General features: G+C 36.8%; 1 protein-coding gene across 6 annotated transcripts in view; it reads right to left on the reverse strand.

The window, feature by feature from the left end:
* Window positions 1-14,795, reverse strand: part of LOC127969851 (echinoderm microtubule-associated protein-like 4) — an 88,130-nt gene that overhangs the window by 30,411 nt on the left and 42,924 nt on the right. For 5 of the 6 annotated variants that reach the window (XR_008156377.1, XM_052571974.1, XM_052571973.1 and 2 more), the window contains exons 2-5: window positions 10,463-10,645; window positions 3,592-3,724; window positions 2,918-3,115; window positions 41-178 (exon numbers count right to left, since the gene is read on the reverse strand). Coding sequence is in view for 5 of the 6 variants with exons in the window: in XM_052571974.1 (XP_052427934.1) it covers window positions 41-178; window positions 2,918-3,115; window positions 3,592-3,724; window positions 10,463-10,645 (652 nt within the window). In the remaining variant the exon portion in view is untranslated. The remainder of the gene's footprint in view (window positions 1-40; window positions 179-2,917; window positions 3,116-3,591; window positions 3,725-10,462; window positions 10,646-14,795) is intronic. The other variant, XM_052571975.1, reaches the window with a different exon arrangement.

Below are 14,795 nucleotides of genomic sequence, written 5' to 3' on the forward strand. Positions count from 1 at the left end.
CTTTGTAGGGCAAAGGGAACAGAAGAAACCCAACACTTACTTCTCTGCATTCTTCACCACTTTGGACAGCAGTTTGGAGGTGGAGGCTGCTTTCACCAGCTTATTCCTGCTCTCCTCTCCGCTGTCCCACGTACTACTCTGGGAACGCTCCATTCCTCCACGCTTCACACTGCTACCCCTGCGTCCGACAGGAAAAAAACATACAAGGATTTCATTCGAAAAGGAAGGTAAAAAACGAATAGGGGGAAGAAGTAAAAAATTTTGAGGAGAGGCATTGTGAGCTAGGAGGAGAACGATCCGTTAAATCTAAATAGATCTGCATAGTAGATCAAAGGTTTGTTTAGATAATTTTACTTCGGATGGACCGCAAAGTCTAGATGCTAACTCTGTCCAGGTCCTCCCAACTCAAATAACCTCTCCTCCTCTTTTGTTAATTTCAAACTGGAAGCCAGAAAACAAGCAACGACCCTTGAAAGTCAAAAATGCATCCCTCAGGTAAAAGATCATGCATATGCACACAATCCACTCGATCGTTAGTACACACAGGGGAGCTGAAAAACTTGAAACCCAGTCCTGTGGTAAATTGCATGAGATTGATTGGGGAAGAGACACCACACAGCAAAGCTAAAGGAAAGTAGGAAACACATCAGAGGTTTAGAAAGGGAAAACAGAGGAGCGTTATCCTCACGCGAAGCTGTGTACAAGAAAAAAAATGTTAAAAGACCAAAAACAAACCAGTTTTCTGGACCACCCCTTCTACACCGACCCAATTTCCAATTTATTCGCTATGGGAACTAAAAAGGAGATGTTGACAGAAAAGTGAGAAGTGGAACAAAAATGTTGGGAAAATCTGACCTTTATGCAAAAAAATGTATTAATGATTGCTCATTTTGGCACTTGAACCAACAACCTTCTGGTTAGCAGCCCTAAACTTAGCAGAGTCTATAGAGGTAAAGACAGGGGAGCATTTGTAAAAACAAATTGATACAAGTGATCCAGAAACTCAAAGATGTACACATACATTAAAGCCCAAAGTATACTTAGGTGTACATTGTGAACTGTAAATTACTATCCGTGTGAATTTGTACTTCATAAACGAGTCTGAAGACATTTTTATTGGTAATAGAGAAACACCGAAGACACAAGAAACTTTCTAGAGGTTTCGCAAGGTTTGAGCGTCTGTGTTCTCACACGCTATCAAATGGTGTATACTTTGAAAGGCTGTGGGTTCGAATGTATGTACAGTATATGAAAGGTGTTCTTGTTTAAACTGAAGTATACTTTGGGCTTAAGGCCATTAAATAGGTCAGAGCTGTAGCAAAGTACCTCCAACCTCACCAAACATTATAGTAAGTTAGGAAAGGGAAAGGATAGTACTCCGGGGCAGAGCGGACACACTTCCACATGTGAAAAACTGGCTTGAGTTCTACATATGGGGCCACTTGTGAGGTATACAGGTCTAACGATGCTCATCCCTACATTTACTGCACTTTCTATTCCTAAGAGTTCTTCTTTTGAGGAAAATATAGACATCACGAGGCATCACTGTATTGACAACTGTATATTTCTCAAAATAATCTCTGCAAGATTTCAAAAAACTCATTGTGTGAACCATAACAACAAAAAAAATTAACATCTCTGATTTCAATCATTTATAAGAAAGCTCAAGACTTTGCTAGTGTGAGTGGAATCTTCATCGACTGCAGAGGCTTTTCTAAGTAATGTGACTGTGGCCAAATCCTGGCTAATAATCTTCTTGTTGCATCGTCTAACAAGCATGGATCGGGCCGTGAAATGACATTACTGAGACAGCTAATTGGTTTTCAAGTTCTCTTTAGCTAATTGGATGGGACAGCTTGCAGGGTCGATATGAATAACTCAGCAGGCGGGCTCTTGGGTTATTAAGTACAGACTAGAAGGTTTGCTAATGGTGTTGAAGCATGGCTGGGCTAATGTGTTAGCCTGATTACCCTGCAGATTATTAAGCAAGAACCAAGGGTTTGAGCACTGAGAGGACATCACATCTGCTTTCCATTACTTTCCTCTTCTGGGTGGACCTCTCTGAGCGATCCAGAGCATAACACATTCTGACCTACACTGTCAGCCTGAACCTAGCAGGACTGATAAATGATGAGAAAGCAATAATTTGTTTAGATATAATTAATTTAAGAGCCTGGAAATGAGCTTTTTGTAATGAGTACTGATGGATGTTGTTTTTTTAAGTCTTGGTAACTTACATGTGGCAATGCATACTTTGTTCTGCAAGTATAGATCCAATCCTTTTTTTCCACAATAAAATCCATTGCATCCACTCTTTAAAAAAATATGAATAGTAATGTAATGTAAGTATATATGTGTTGTGAACAATGAAAAATCAGCTTTGCCATCAAATGAATAAATTACATTTTATTAATTAATATATATTAATTAATATATTAATTAATAAAATGTAATTTATTGATTTATTGAGCTTTGCCATCAAATGAATAAATTACATTTTATTAATTAATATATATTAATTAATAAAATGTAATTTATTCATTTGATGGCAAAGCTGATTTTTCATTGTTTCATTGTTTCATATATATATATATATATATATATATATATATATATATATATATATATATATATATATATATATATATATATATGAAACAATGAAATTTTTTATCGAAATGTTTTAGTTAACCATTTTTCAAAACCCTATGGTGGAAATGAATGGGAAAAATACTTTCGGAACCAAGGCAGATAAAAAGCGGCCAGTCACTGTTGCTCTCTATTGATCTTGCTTTTGATTGAGGAAGCATGTCAGCCCTGCCCCTTGGCTTTACGTCAATAGGTTGCGAAACCGCAGTAAGCAGATTGCCAAACGCTGCTCGAACACTGCCAGAATTGCATGGCTGATGGGAGGAACCTTTTGGCCGGGGTTGACCCCTTGTTCTCTGAAAGCCGTCTTTGGGGCTGTGGGGGATGAGGGGAGGTGGGGTTGCTGGAAGGGGATGGTGCCTGCGGGGTGCTGGGTGCTGAAGGGGTTTGATCATTAGCCTGTGGCGGCTCCTCTTTCTCCTTGATCCCCTCCATCGGAGGCTTGTCTTTTTTCACTTCGCCACCACTGCAAAAACAACATGCAGGTCAACAGAGGAAGATCCGACACACGTTTAAAGATGAGGAGAGCTGAGCATCTCAACACTGAAACACTCACAGACATTCAGATGAATATATATCTTCAGGCTGAAAGAACGTTACATATTAAACAGAGAACATCTGAATGCACCAACATTTCAATACGTCAGCGTAAAATGAGTCGTCAATATTTTAGACAGCATTTTTCCAGACGACATTCCAGTGCATTTTAAAAGCGTGTCTGTTAAAAAACTAATTTAATGAGTATCCTAGCAAAGTGTTTCCCGAACCAGTCATGGAGGTTTGCCACCACAACTCATTGTGATCATCTCCCCAAACTAACACACCTGCTTCAAATCATCAGCTCATTAGTGGAGAGCTGAAATGGGTCAGAGAAGGGAGACATCCAAAATGTGTAAAGGAGATTTTGAGGGCATTTGCATATTTGGGTTGTGTGTGCATTACCTCTTGGCGGCGGAGGAGAGTGTCTCTTTCTTGGCTATGGACACTGTGGAACTATCTCTGTGAGATTTGCGGCCGCTGGAACTGCCATTGGCAATACAAGACAATGAATAAGCCTCTCGCAGCGGGGTCTGACCTGCAGGAGACACATTGCGCATCGGTTTTATTCCCTCTTATATCTTAGAACAATGAGTCAAATCTCAGCACTGCAACACATTTACTGCACAGAGCTTCTATTAGGGTTCCCACACCCTTTGACTTTTACATTTCCATGAATTTTCCAATTGGATAAGCTTTTTTAATTAAAGGGGAGGCCTAATGCGGTTTCGTGCATTTTGACATATTTACACTGCTAAAGAATTAGATTCTCATGCTAAACATGGTCAAAGTTTCAAAAAATGAGATGGGCGCATGACAGTTTTTCTACAAACTTATCACGATACAAATTGTTGCAAAGCAGCTTTACAGAAAAATCAAGTTTCTACATTATATTTAGTAGTAGCTTATCAGTGTTGACTATGTCAAATTGATGTCCATATGGTAGAAACGTACAGTAAAAATCATGCAGTTAGTTATGACGTAATCAAGCAGATGGTTAACACTGATCACAACATATAATCATTGCTGTTAATAAACTTATAGCAACATTTGGTAGTTGTTGTGTGTTGTTTCTGGGCTGGCATCATCTGAATAGGGCTGGGTGAAATAGTCAAAAAATTATTATTATATCAGTCAGATATCAGTCTATATCGAGCAAATCAGAATATTAGAATGATTTCTAAAGGATCATGTGACACTGAAAACTGCAGTAATGATGCTGAAAATTCAGCTTTGCATTACAGGAATAAATTACATTTTTAAATATATTCAAATAGAACATGTATTTTTTTTATTGTAACTTTAAATTGTTAACTTTTAAACTTTTAAATTGTTTTAACCATTTTTTTAATTATTATTTACATATAGCAGCTTTGGTAAGCAAAATAACAACAAATATAAATTTCTAATTATAAAAACATAAAATATCTTGCCAGTTCCAAACCTTTGAATGATATATATATATATATATATATATATATATATATATACACACACACACACACACACACACATACAAATATATATACATACAAATATAAATATACATACATATATATATATATATATATATAATGTCTGTAATATTTATAGTGAAGACCAGACCAGAATGAAAAGAGAAGAAAAAACATTCTGTGATTTATTTTCCTTTTTAATTAAATGAGAAAGTATAAACAACAGAAGGAGTCTCAGACGTCTGGACCCTAGTGGAGACGCACTGACTCGTGTTAAACTAGTGTTTTGGAGGTGTCCAGTTGAGTTTGTTATGGTGTTCTCACGCTAAACATCAGTGCCATGATTGCAATGGTTTGCATCAGCCATGCTATTTAAAACTCTCTCTGAATGGCCTGCATGTGGAAATGTCTGATTTAGGTTCTTGGCTGCTCACCGGTCACTTCACTTTGACCCCTTTTCTTTGTGAGAGAGACTGACGCCTGTGCAGGCCTTGCGTGGTCGATTCGATTAGCCGTTTTTCTCCGGGGCACACGTATGCGTGTGTATATTATCTTAGGAGGTGGTGATGCGATGTCAGTACCACATGGCTCTGTTTCACGCTCCATTAGCCCACAACAAAAACACACTGTGTGTGGCGGACCTCAACAGACTGCTGAGAGATGTGTGCTTCAGCAAACCTTTCTCTACAGTTCTCCAGATAAAACACAGCAAAAAGCAAAACAACTACATGCCACATTCATCTAGAATTTCCCTTGCGCATGTTTCTTTTAAAATGTAATTAGAATGTTTAAAAATATTTAGTGTGCATTAATGATCTAAGACATTAATGGTCTAGTTCTAGGTTTATTCTTAAATTAAAACAGCTCCAGCTCCGGGCAGAAACTAAAAGTTTTGTATATTGTCTACGCTGATTTTGTGGGAAAATCTGCATCGTCTTTATTGCTAGGGCTGCAATAACAAAAAAAGTAATAACAATAACTTTTATGATCAGCTGATTCAACAGTTATTAAAACTAACAGTATGTTTGCAAATGGACCATACTGTTGCCCACTGAAATAAATAAATGAATAAAACAACTGATTGCCATTTCAGCTTTTGTATTCAACATGTGCAAACTAACAGCAAAGACAAGATCTTTAAAAAAATACCACAGATGAAATGCCTATATGAATTAATATCAATATTGAAATGTATTGCTAGTAATAATAATAATAAATACAAATAATATACTACTAATATACAACTACAGTATTGATTTTTTTTAAAAATTGTATTATTATTTTGATTATTATTATACATATTACCAGGATTATTAGCACCACACACACACACACACACACACACACACACACACAAAGGGAAAAGTGCACTTTCAGGCTCTTGGGAACAGAACTCCGATGCACTGAAAACATTTTGAATTTAAAATGATATTTTGAGAGTGTCATATTAAGTTTTGGCCCCATTACAGCTAGCTGAAAATAAGCCAAAATATTTAATAAACAAACAAACATGCGTGGGGTAGGAGAGGTTTCAAACCGTTCGAATTACAGACGTTGTGATTCCGTTTTTACATGTTTAACAGTGAAAGTCAAACAAACTACACAAGCTTTTATTTGCAACATCATACTGTTATAATTAAGGAAACTTAATCGTTCAGATTTGTGTCTCACTAATAGATGACTTTACTGGAAGCTGCCACTACTGTCACAACAGATCACGCTGTTTGCATCAAAGAACTAATTAACTCCTGTGTTTAGACCACTGGCTTTCGTGGACAGAGACTAAGCATCTGAGCATGAGATGATCTTCTTCCTGTGTATACTGCATGGGTGTGTGTGTGTGTGTGTGTGTGTGTGTGTGTGTCTAGTCAGTACAGCCGCACAGGAAGTCCTCATGTGACCTCACTCCAACAGGAAAGCAAGGAATTATCTGCCTTCCATCATAAGCCTGTCACTAGCTGTTAGACACCAAAACCACTGGTATTCACCATTACTTTCATGCTCAAAATACAGGACAGTTTACTGGATTTACATATATAGACATTCTTAATCATATTCAATGTACTTCATATAATAGAAGACAGCAATAAACCACCTCAACAACAGCCTGCATTACTGAAGCAGACAGCTTGTGAAAATCCATTCAAATGTATTTCACGATATGCCAAATGAGTGATCAGATTAATCACAAAAACAATAAATCAATCACTGCATTCATCCGTAACTGGGAAAAGCAGTTTGCGAGGAACCAGCGCTTCTCTTTTCCTTCGAGAATTGAGGCCTTTCACAGATATTGTCCAGAGAGCAGCTGATTAAGGATAAACTGAGGTTTGGGCGAGGACTTGAGTGGAAAGACTGAGAGTTTGGGGAAAGATACTAGTGTGTGGGGGATTATGGGAAATGAGGGGGAATAGATAGGGGGATTGAATGTTATAGGAGCAGTGAGTCAGCCTTGAAACTCAAATCAGCATGGTGAGAATGAAAGAGAAATGGAGGCGTAAAAGTGAGAAAAATGGGTCATAATGGGCGCAGTGAGTAAATCTGGGCAGTGGAAAGAAAATGTGAAAAATGAGATGTAGTGACTAGTTTAATCTACAATGAAAATTAATAAACAGCACAATGTAAGTGCAGGTACTAAAAAAATGCGTGTTTTGTCCCATTTGAAAGTAAATAATTTTTTTAAAATTATAAATTTACTTTTTTATTAATAGCAGTAAGATTAAATGTTAATAAACTTCTACTTTACACACCATTGCTCAAAAGAATTTTAATGTTCCTAAAATAAATTTCTTAAAGTATGCGTTTATTTGATAAAATATGAAAACTGAAAAAGTGATACTGTAAAATATGATTGCAATTAAAATAACTTTTTCATTTAAATGATGGCAAAGCTGAATTTTCAGCACCATTACTCCACTGTTCAGCGTTACATATTTTATCACATTTCTTATTATTATCAATTTAAAATCTCTGATCCCAAGCTTTAGACAGTAGTGTATAAAACAAAGATCAAATATTTTGACTGCATGGTTAGGTTGGAACCGCTTAACACAATCTCTTTATTGGTGAAATCCAGTCTCAACTAGCTTAATCATGAAGCTATTTTGAGATCCAAAGTAATTGTTGAATTCAAACAGATGAAGTCTGAAAAGCAGACATGCCAAATGTAATCTAACAAATAGTTTTTGGAAGGAATGCACACTTTTTTCAGTGTGTTTACAATGAAGATTCAATCGGACACTGATACATTTTATGTTTCAAAATAAATTAAATCAGTCATGGATTCAGGAAGGATGATCTGACGTTCATCTTATGACACATCTTTTTAGTAAGGACGAAGCTCTGCATGCTTATAATAAATAATACCATTATTTTGAGGTTTGTATTGGCTATTAGCTTCCAGTTTTGATGTCTATTACTGTGAAATGTGGAAAACGGTCATAATAAAGAATGAGCAGTGTAGCGGTCCAAGCTGAGTTCTGTGTTGAGTCAGTGGTTGGCCTTCTTTCTGATGGTTTTGTCTGGCAATAGCCGTTCAGGGCTTGAATTTCTATTTTGTTTAGGTTCTTGGTTTCGTTTTCCCTGTTTTCATTGCTCACTGCCTGAGAATTGTTGTTTCTAGCTATCTTTTCCTTTGGTCAAATTATTTCTAGGCCATGCCCTGTATGTTTTTAAAGGCAGATTCAAGCACCCACTTTGTCCGTCACATGACCGGCTCTTTTACACAGAGCAGATCAAATGTCTGAACACACACACTAAGCTGCGTCACACTAGACTTAAAATAAAAAGAAATATAAAAAAATGTATTTTTAGTAAATCAAAAACAGAAAAGTCTGAGAAAATATCTTCTAAAGTCAACGAAATTTTAATAATTAATTTTAATCTTTCTAGGCCTGTCCTGCAGTAAAGTATTTCATTGGGATGAAACTGCTCTTTGTTATTGCTTGTGTTGAGTAAAACATTCATTAGTCTGTCCATTGGTCTAATTGGAGACATCTGAACACTTATACGTATAATTACTCAAGTCTATTTCTTCAAAGCCTATCATCTGACATACAAAGGGAAATCCAACCCAGCTATCTTTGTAAAATGGTAAGAATTGCTTGTGAATGGGAGTGAATGGAACATGAGGTCTAGTGTGACGCACCTTTGGTCGGGTCGTGGATGGGCGGGAGGTGTCACACAGGGACATAACAGTATTGCCATCCGTACACAGATCCCACAGGGAAAGGGAAACTGGAGGCCAGTGAATGGATGAGGAGAACACAGTGCCAGATCTCTCCTGTCCTCATATGTACAGTAATTCATCCCCTTTATTCATCCACTCTCGTTAGGCACATACATTTACTAGCCCTTTTTATTTATTTATTAATTTTTAATAAGAAGGATTGTATAAATGTAAACTTGCATGAGTACAAGTGTTTGTTCGCATCTTTAATTTTAAAGAGACAATGAAGATGTGTGCTAAATCAGATACTGCTGAAAATAAAGTCTAAAGCATACTTTAGTTTTAACGCGCAAACTAAGCATTTGCTTCCAGCAGAATGCACAGCCTTTCAATGTAGACTTTAATAGTGTAGTGTACTATTAGGGGTGTTCAATATATTTCATCTGCGATAATATCGTAAATGTTGTTCTAACGATGTGCGATTTGATGATATCAAGTATTTTGCAAAAAAACATACAATTTCCTGTTTTTTCGACAATAAAAATAAGTCCGAACAAAGTCACAGCACTGTTTTGCGTCTCTGAGCAGCATGATGCCGTTTCGTTCCTGAATGAATCACCAGTTTCAATTATTTGCCTCCATCGCAAATGACTTCCTTATTAAAAGTGACTTGCAGTTTCAATTTCACATTCAAAGTATCTTTTATTATGTAAATAATATTAAATATCAGTATTTAACGTTGTTTTGTTTAATATATCAAAAATAAATGCATGCATTTGTAATTGCAATAATTTATCTAAATGCCACTTCAGATGCAGCTTCTGTGTTTCCTCTGCATTGCAAAATGAATTTTACTGATACGGATTTGATTTGCTTTGTAATAGCCCAAATGTCACAGTATGAACAAATTCCTTGTTCAAAGAATACCTGAATGACTAGCTATATTTTCCATTACATGCAATATACAGCAAGGAATACTATATAAGATTGCATCCAAAAATGCAATTCAATGCACTTGACTTGTCATTCTTTACTTTAAACACTAAAAATTGTTATTTTACACAAAATGTGATTGTGTACTGCCCTACTACTTTCCTAAACATCAATGGAACAAGAAACATTTATTGTTTCTCTCAATATTTCTAAAAACCTGTGTTTAATAGTAGATTAATATGGGCCGCTCAAACAAACAGAGGAATATTTTGTCAGCGCCACACTGTTTACACTCTCGTAAGTCATCCTTAGTCTTTACATATTAAACCAGGAAAGGACTAAAGTATTTTAACATCAAAAAACTTTAAGCTGCATAAAGTTTAAATATACACACGTTGTATACGTGTGTGCGTGAGAGCGAGAGAAACAGGGCACGAGGCAGCCAGTGTGTTTTATACGGTGTGTTAAACGGAGAACAAAGTGAAGTCAGTTTTAATGGTCAAACATTTAAATGCCTTCCCTTAAGCAGCCCCCAAGATCACACGTTCACACACACACACACAGCTGCTGTTCAAATGGAAACGTTCAGCGCCGTGGGTCAAGGCTAGATTGAAACTGTTAACAGATCCTGGTCTGGCCGCGCTCCTACACTTCCTGCATGTAAACAGTGCGAGGATCACTAGAGGCAAAGATGCACACACACACGGCAGTGCTAGGTTACCTTTGCTGCTTTGCTGTTTTTTGGCAGCGGCTGCGGAGTCCTCCGACTGAGCCAGACGTCTGAGTACGTCTGCCAGCGCGGCCTTCATCACCGTCAGCTCATCCTCCTGCTGCTGCACCCGCAGCTCCAGAGACGACAGGCGGTCCTGCACATCTGATGTGCTCGCGGCAGAAATACTGTCATCTGCCAGAGAAAGAGAGACAAAGATGACTTTCTCATCATATAGTACAGATGCACAATATAAGTCTTGTCAGATATATTTTCTCCATTAAATTGTAAAAAAAAATTAAAAAAAAAAAAAAAAAAAAAAATATATATATATATATATATATATATATATATATATATATATATATATATATATATATATATATATATATGTGTGTGTGTGTGTGTGTGTGTGTGTGTATGTAGCTCCTGCAGCAATACATTTTATTTATACATTTATATAAAATCACAATGCAATTTTACATACACTACAGTTCCATGTGACACTGAAGACTGAGTAATGATGACTGAAAATGTAGCTTTAATATCACAGAAATAAATTACGTTTTAAAATATAATAGTTATTTTAAATTGTAATAATATTTCACAATACTATTGTTTTTACTGTATTTTTTTTATCAAATAATTGTAGTCTTTGTAAAACTTAAGAGACTTCTTTCAAAAACAAGAACAAAATCTTATTAATTCCAAACTTCTCTCAAAAATCCCTTTTATCTAGAATTATTTTGGCGATAAAAGCATAAACCATTCCACATAACTCTCATACTGTAGCATTAATTCAAAACAGCTCTCTGCTGTCTACATGAATATATTCATAGATCATTAGTGGACACACTGTTCATATAGAGCACCACTGTAGCCCTTCTTCAAAGCACATTTCCCATTGATAAGTGACATCTGTGCTTTTTCCAATCTTGAAAAGCACCAGACACCACTAACGTCGACAAACAACATTGATTCTCAATGATTGGGCTTGGGGCTGTTTATACACAAAACAGAATAAGAAGAAAAGAGGCAAAAAAAAATATGAATGAGACAGTAAGGGACGTGGGAAGCACAGCTTATCAGTTACAGTACAGATGAAATCGGTGGTAAGCAAAGGCCATTTTATGCATTAAGTCTTGGCTCTTTCCTCAAGCAATTGCATTGGCTGCTGCTATTCATGCTCTGTTACATGTCAGAGATAATGAAAGCATCTAAACATCTAAAGCATCTTAGGGGGTGGTGTTAGCGCAGTGGATAAGACACACGTCTGTGGTGTGGGAGACCCGGGTTTGAATCCACTGTGAGACACCAATGTGTCCCTGAGCAAGACACTTAACCCCTAGTTGTTCCAGAGGCGTGCGACCTCTGACATATATAGCAATTGTAAGTCGCTTTGGATAAAAGCGTCAGCTAAATGAATAAAATGTAAATGTAAAATGTAAATGTAAACACAGGTAGGCTGGATTTCAGAACAGGTTTTATACTTTTTATAAACAGTTGTCATTTCATCAATATTTGATGTTGCAAAAACATAGAACATTTTATTGAAGATGTTATTTAAATAGTGTATTTTATAAGCAAATATTTGTAAAACGTGAATTGTGTCCCTTTTGAGTAGTACAGTAGCACTTATATACACCCTCAAAGCTAACAGACATGAACTAGCAGTCAAACACGACAGAACCAGAAGAGTCGGTCCTCTAGTGTGAGCTAGGCTTAAAGGGATAGTTCACCTAAAAAATGAAACTTTTGTCATTAATTACTCACCCACATGTTGATCCAAACCCATAAGAGATTTGGGTTCTTCTTCAGAACACAAATAGATATTTTCACGATATTTTTGATGAAATCCGAGAGCTTTCTGGTCTTCCATAGACAGCAATGCAACTGACACGTTCAAAAAGTTTAAATAGTCCATGTGACATCAGTGGTTCATTTCATCATGGTTTATTTTTGGGTGAACTATCCCTTTAATAAACTGTTTTTGTTTTGTCTGAAAAAATGAAAAAAATAATACAGATACCATGTTAATATTTCACTTTTGACAAAGTCGTACTTTACATATATATATATATAGGAAGAATGCTGGCAAACCAAACAGTTTTGACTTTGTGTATTGACAAAATTGTGACTTTTCTTAAATTATCTTCTTTTATTTTTCACAGAAGCAATAAAGTTTTTGTAACGACATAAGAGGAGATTTTCAGAAGGTTAGCAGTATTACTGGTGCTGCAGTGTTGGGTTCTGGATGGGGGGTATTGGATTGTTCTGCAGCGCTGCAGTCAGCTGCCAGGCGTTACTGTGGTTGGGATTTTGATTGCTGGACTGCTTCCCTGATCAAAGAGGCCCTGCATTCTGAGCTGCGGTTAGCTAGCTTAAGGGGCATAAAATACCATATAACAACTCAAACTCTCACACACCGACACATCTCAGCTCCAAGCTTGAAACCAAACCATGGGACATTTTTACACCACTAATAAATCACTGGAAGTACTCACACACTCACCCACACAGAATTCACAAACAAAACACATGGGCACAAATACAAGAAGCTTATTACCACACCACACATCCAGCTCTTGAAAAATCGACTAATTTCCTACACAGCGCTAATGATAAGGGTCCCTGCAGTTTTTGGGTCATTGCGGAGCTCTGTGTGGAGATGGGGAGGAGGTTCAGGAATGCCCTGGCACCCACTCACACAGACCAACCCACAACCTACTAACAGGAAGTCAGTGGTTAAATAACCAAACAAAACAAGTCAAACAAGCCAACAATGGGACCCTCTGTGCACTCTAACCCAGAGTCCAATATTAGACATGAAGCCAAGTACATTAGCTAGATACTGGGCCAATAGCTGAGCTAACACACTTTACCGTTATCCCTTAACACAAAGATCAGTTGGTCCAATCTGGCAAATCGCAGCAATGGAGAGCGAAACGATTCAACCACAATCAACCTCCTGATGCTGTCCAAGCCATCGTCTGTTGTGGGTCAGAGACGCCAAGCGAGCGCAAAACTATTGATCGATACTTAGTCTCTCAGAGTAGCATATCAAACCTTTCATTCCTGCCTTGGTGAATCACGAATACTATCATTAAAAATGAATCACCTTCTGTGCTGTTTGCTTTATTTCCTTTTTAAAGTCTTGACATCTGAAGTCCAGATTATGGAAGCATTTCAAAGAATAATCAGGGGTGAATATCTGATGTTATATCACCCATGAGAAGCTGGGGGTAAGACTGAATTTGATGTTCAAATTATGTGCTTTTTGATTGATTACGGCAACAGTAAATCCTTAAATGATTGGGCAATACTTTTGTGGTTGTGTTCATAACATTACCTCCATTTGCATTTCCTGTAGTGATGCTAGATTGAAGATAACATGTGCAAATAAACAATGTAATCAGGAAGCAGAATTATTAGTGAATTACTCTCTTCAGATCTACATCAGATCTCAAAGCCAGTAACAGAGTGAACACCAAGGCTTTCTATAAATTAGACTCTTTCTGAGGCAAAGCAGCCAAACATAGCGCTTATAGTTTGAATAATTCTTGTGTAGAGGATCAAACCTGAGGCAATAGTATGGAGTAGCTCCTTCACAGGATTGACAATGCAAATCTAATGCTACAAAGTGGGAACGGTACAGTTCACTCAAAAAAACTCACGATTTACTAGGTGTACTATAAATGACTTTCTTTTTTCAGACGAATACAATCAGAGATATATTAAAAATAGTCCTGGCTCTTCCAATATTTATAATGGCAGTGAATGGGGGTTGAGATATTAAATCCCCCCCCAAAAAATGCATCCATCCATCCTAAAAAGTACTCTACATGGCTTTGGGGGTTAATAAAGGCCTCCTAAAGTGAACTACTGCATTTGTATAAGAAAAATATCCATATTTAAACATTTACTAACTGTAATCTCTCTAGCTTCCACTAACTGGTGAACAGGTAAGTGTGTTCAGGAAATTGCCTGTGAAGAAGAATATGCAGCTAGGATAGCTTGAGGGTGAGTAAATCATCGAGTAATTTTCATCTTTGGGTGAACTATTACTTTAAGCAAGATTGTAATTTTCTCACAAAGTTTTGCATTCCCCCGAGAAATTAATCGAAACTGATGATGGAAATTAATGTGTTTTGGGAGTAAATTCTTTATACATTCCAATGCTTTTGCAAGCAAATGCAAAGTTTCCTGGGGGAAAGCAAAACTTCTGATAGAGAACACAAAAGTTTATGAACAAATGCAAAGTTTACATGGAAGAAAGGTTTTTTCTGATTTTGTCATTTCTATACAAATTCACATAAGTGAATTGCAACAGGACTAACAGAAAGCT

Source organism: Carassius gibelio, chromosome B13 (assembly GCF_023724105.1).
Source record: "Carassius gibelio isolate Cgi1373 ecotype wild population from Czech Republic chromosome B13, carGib1.2-hapl.c, whole genome shotgun sequence".
NCBI classification, from domain to species: domain Eukaryota; kingdom Metazoa; phylum Chordata; class Actinopteri; order Cypriniformes; family Cyprinidae; genus Carassius; species Carassius gibelio.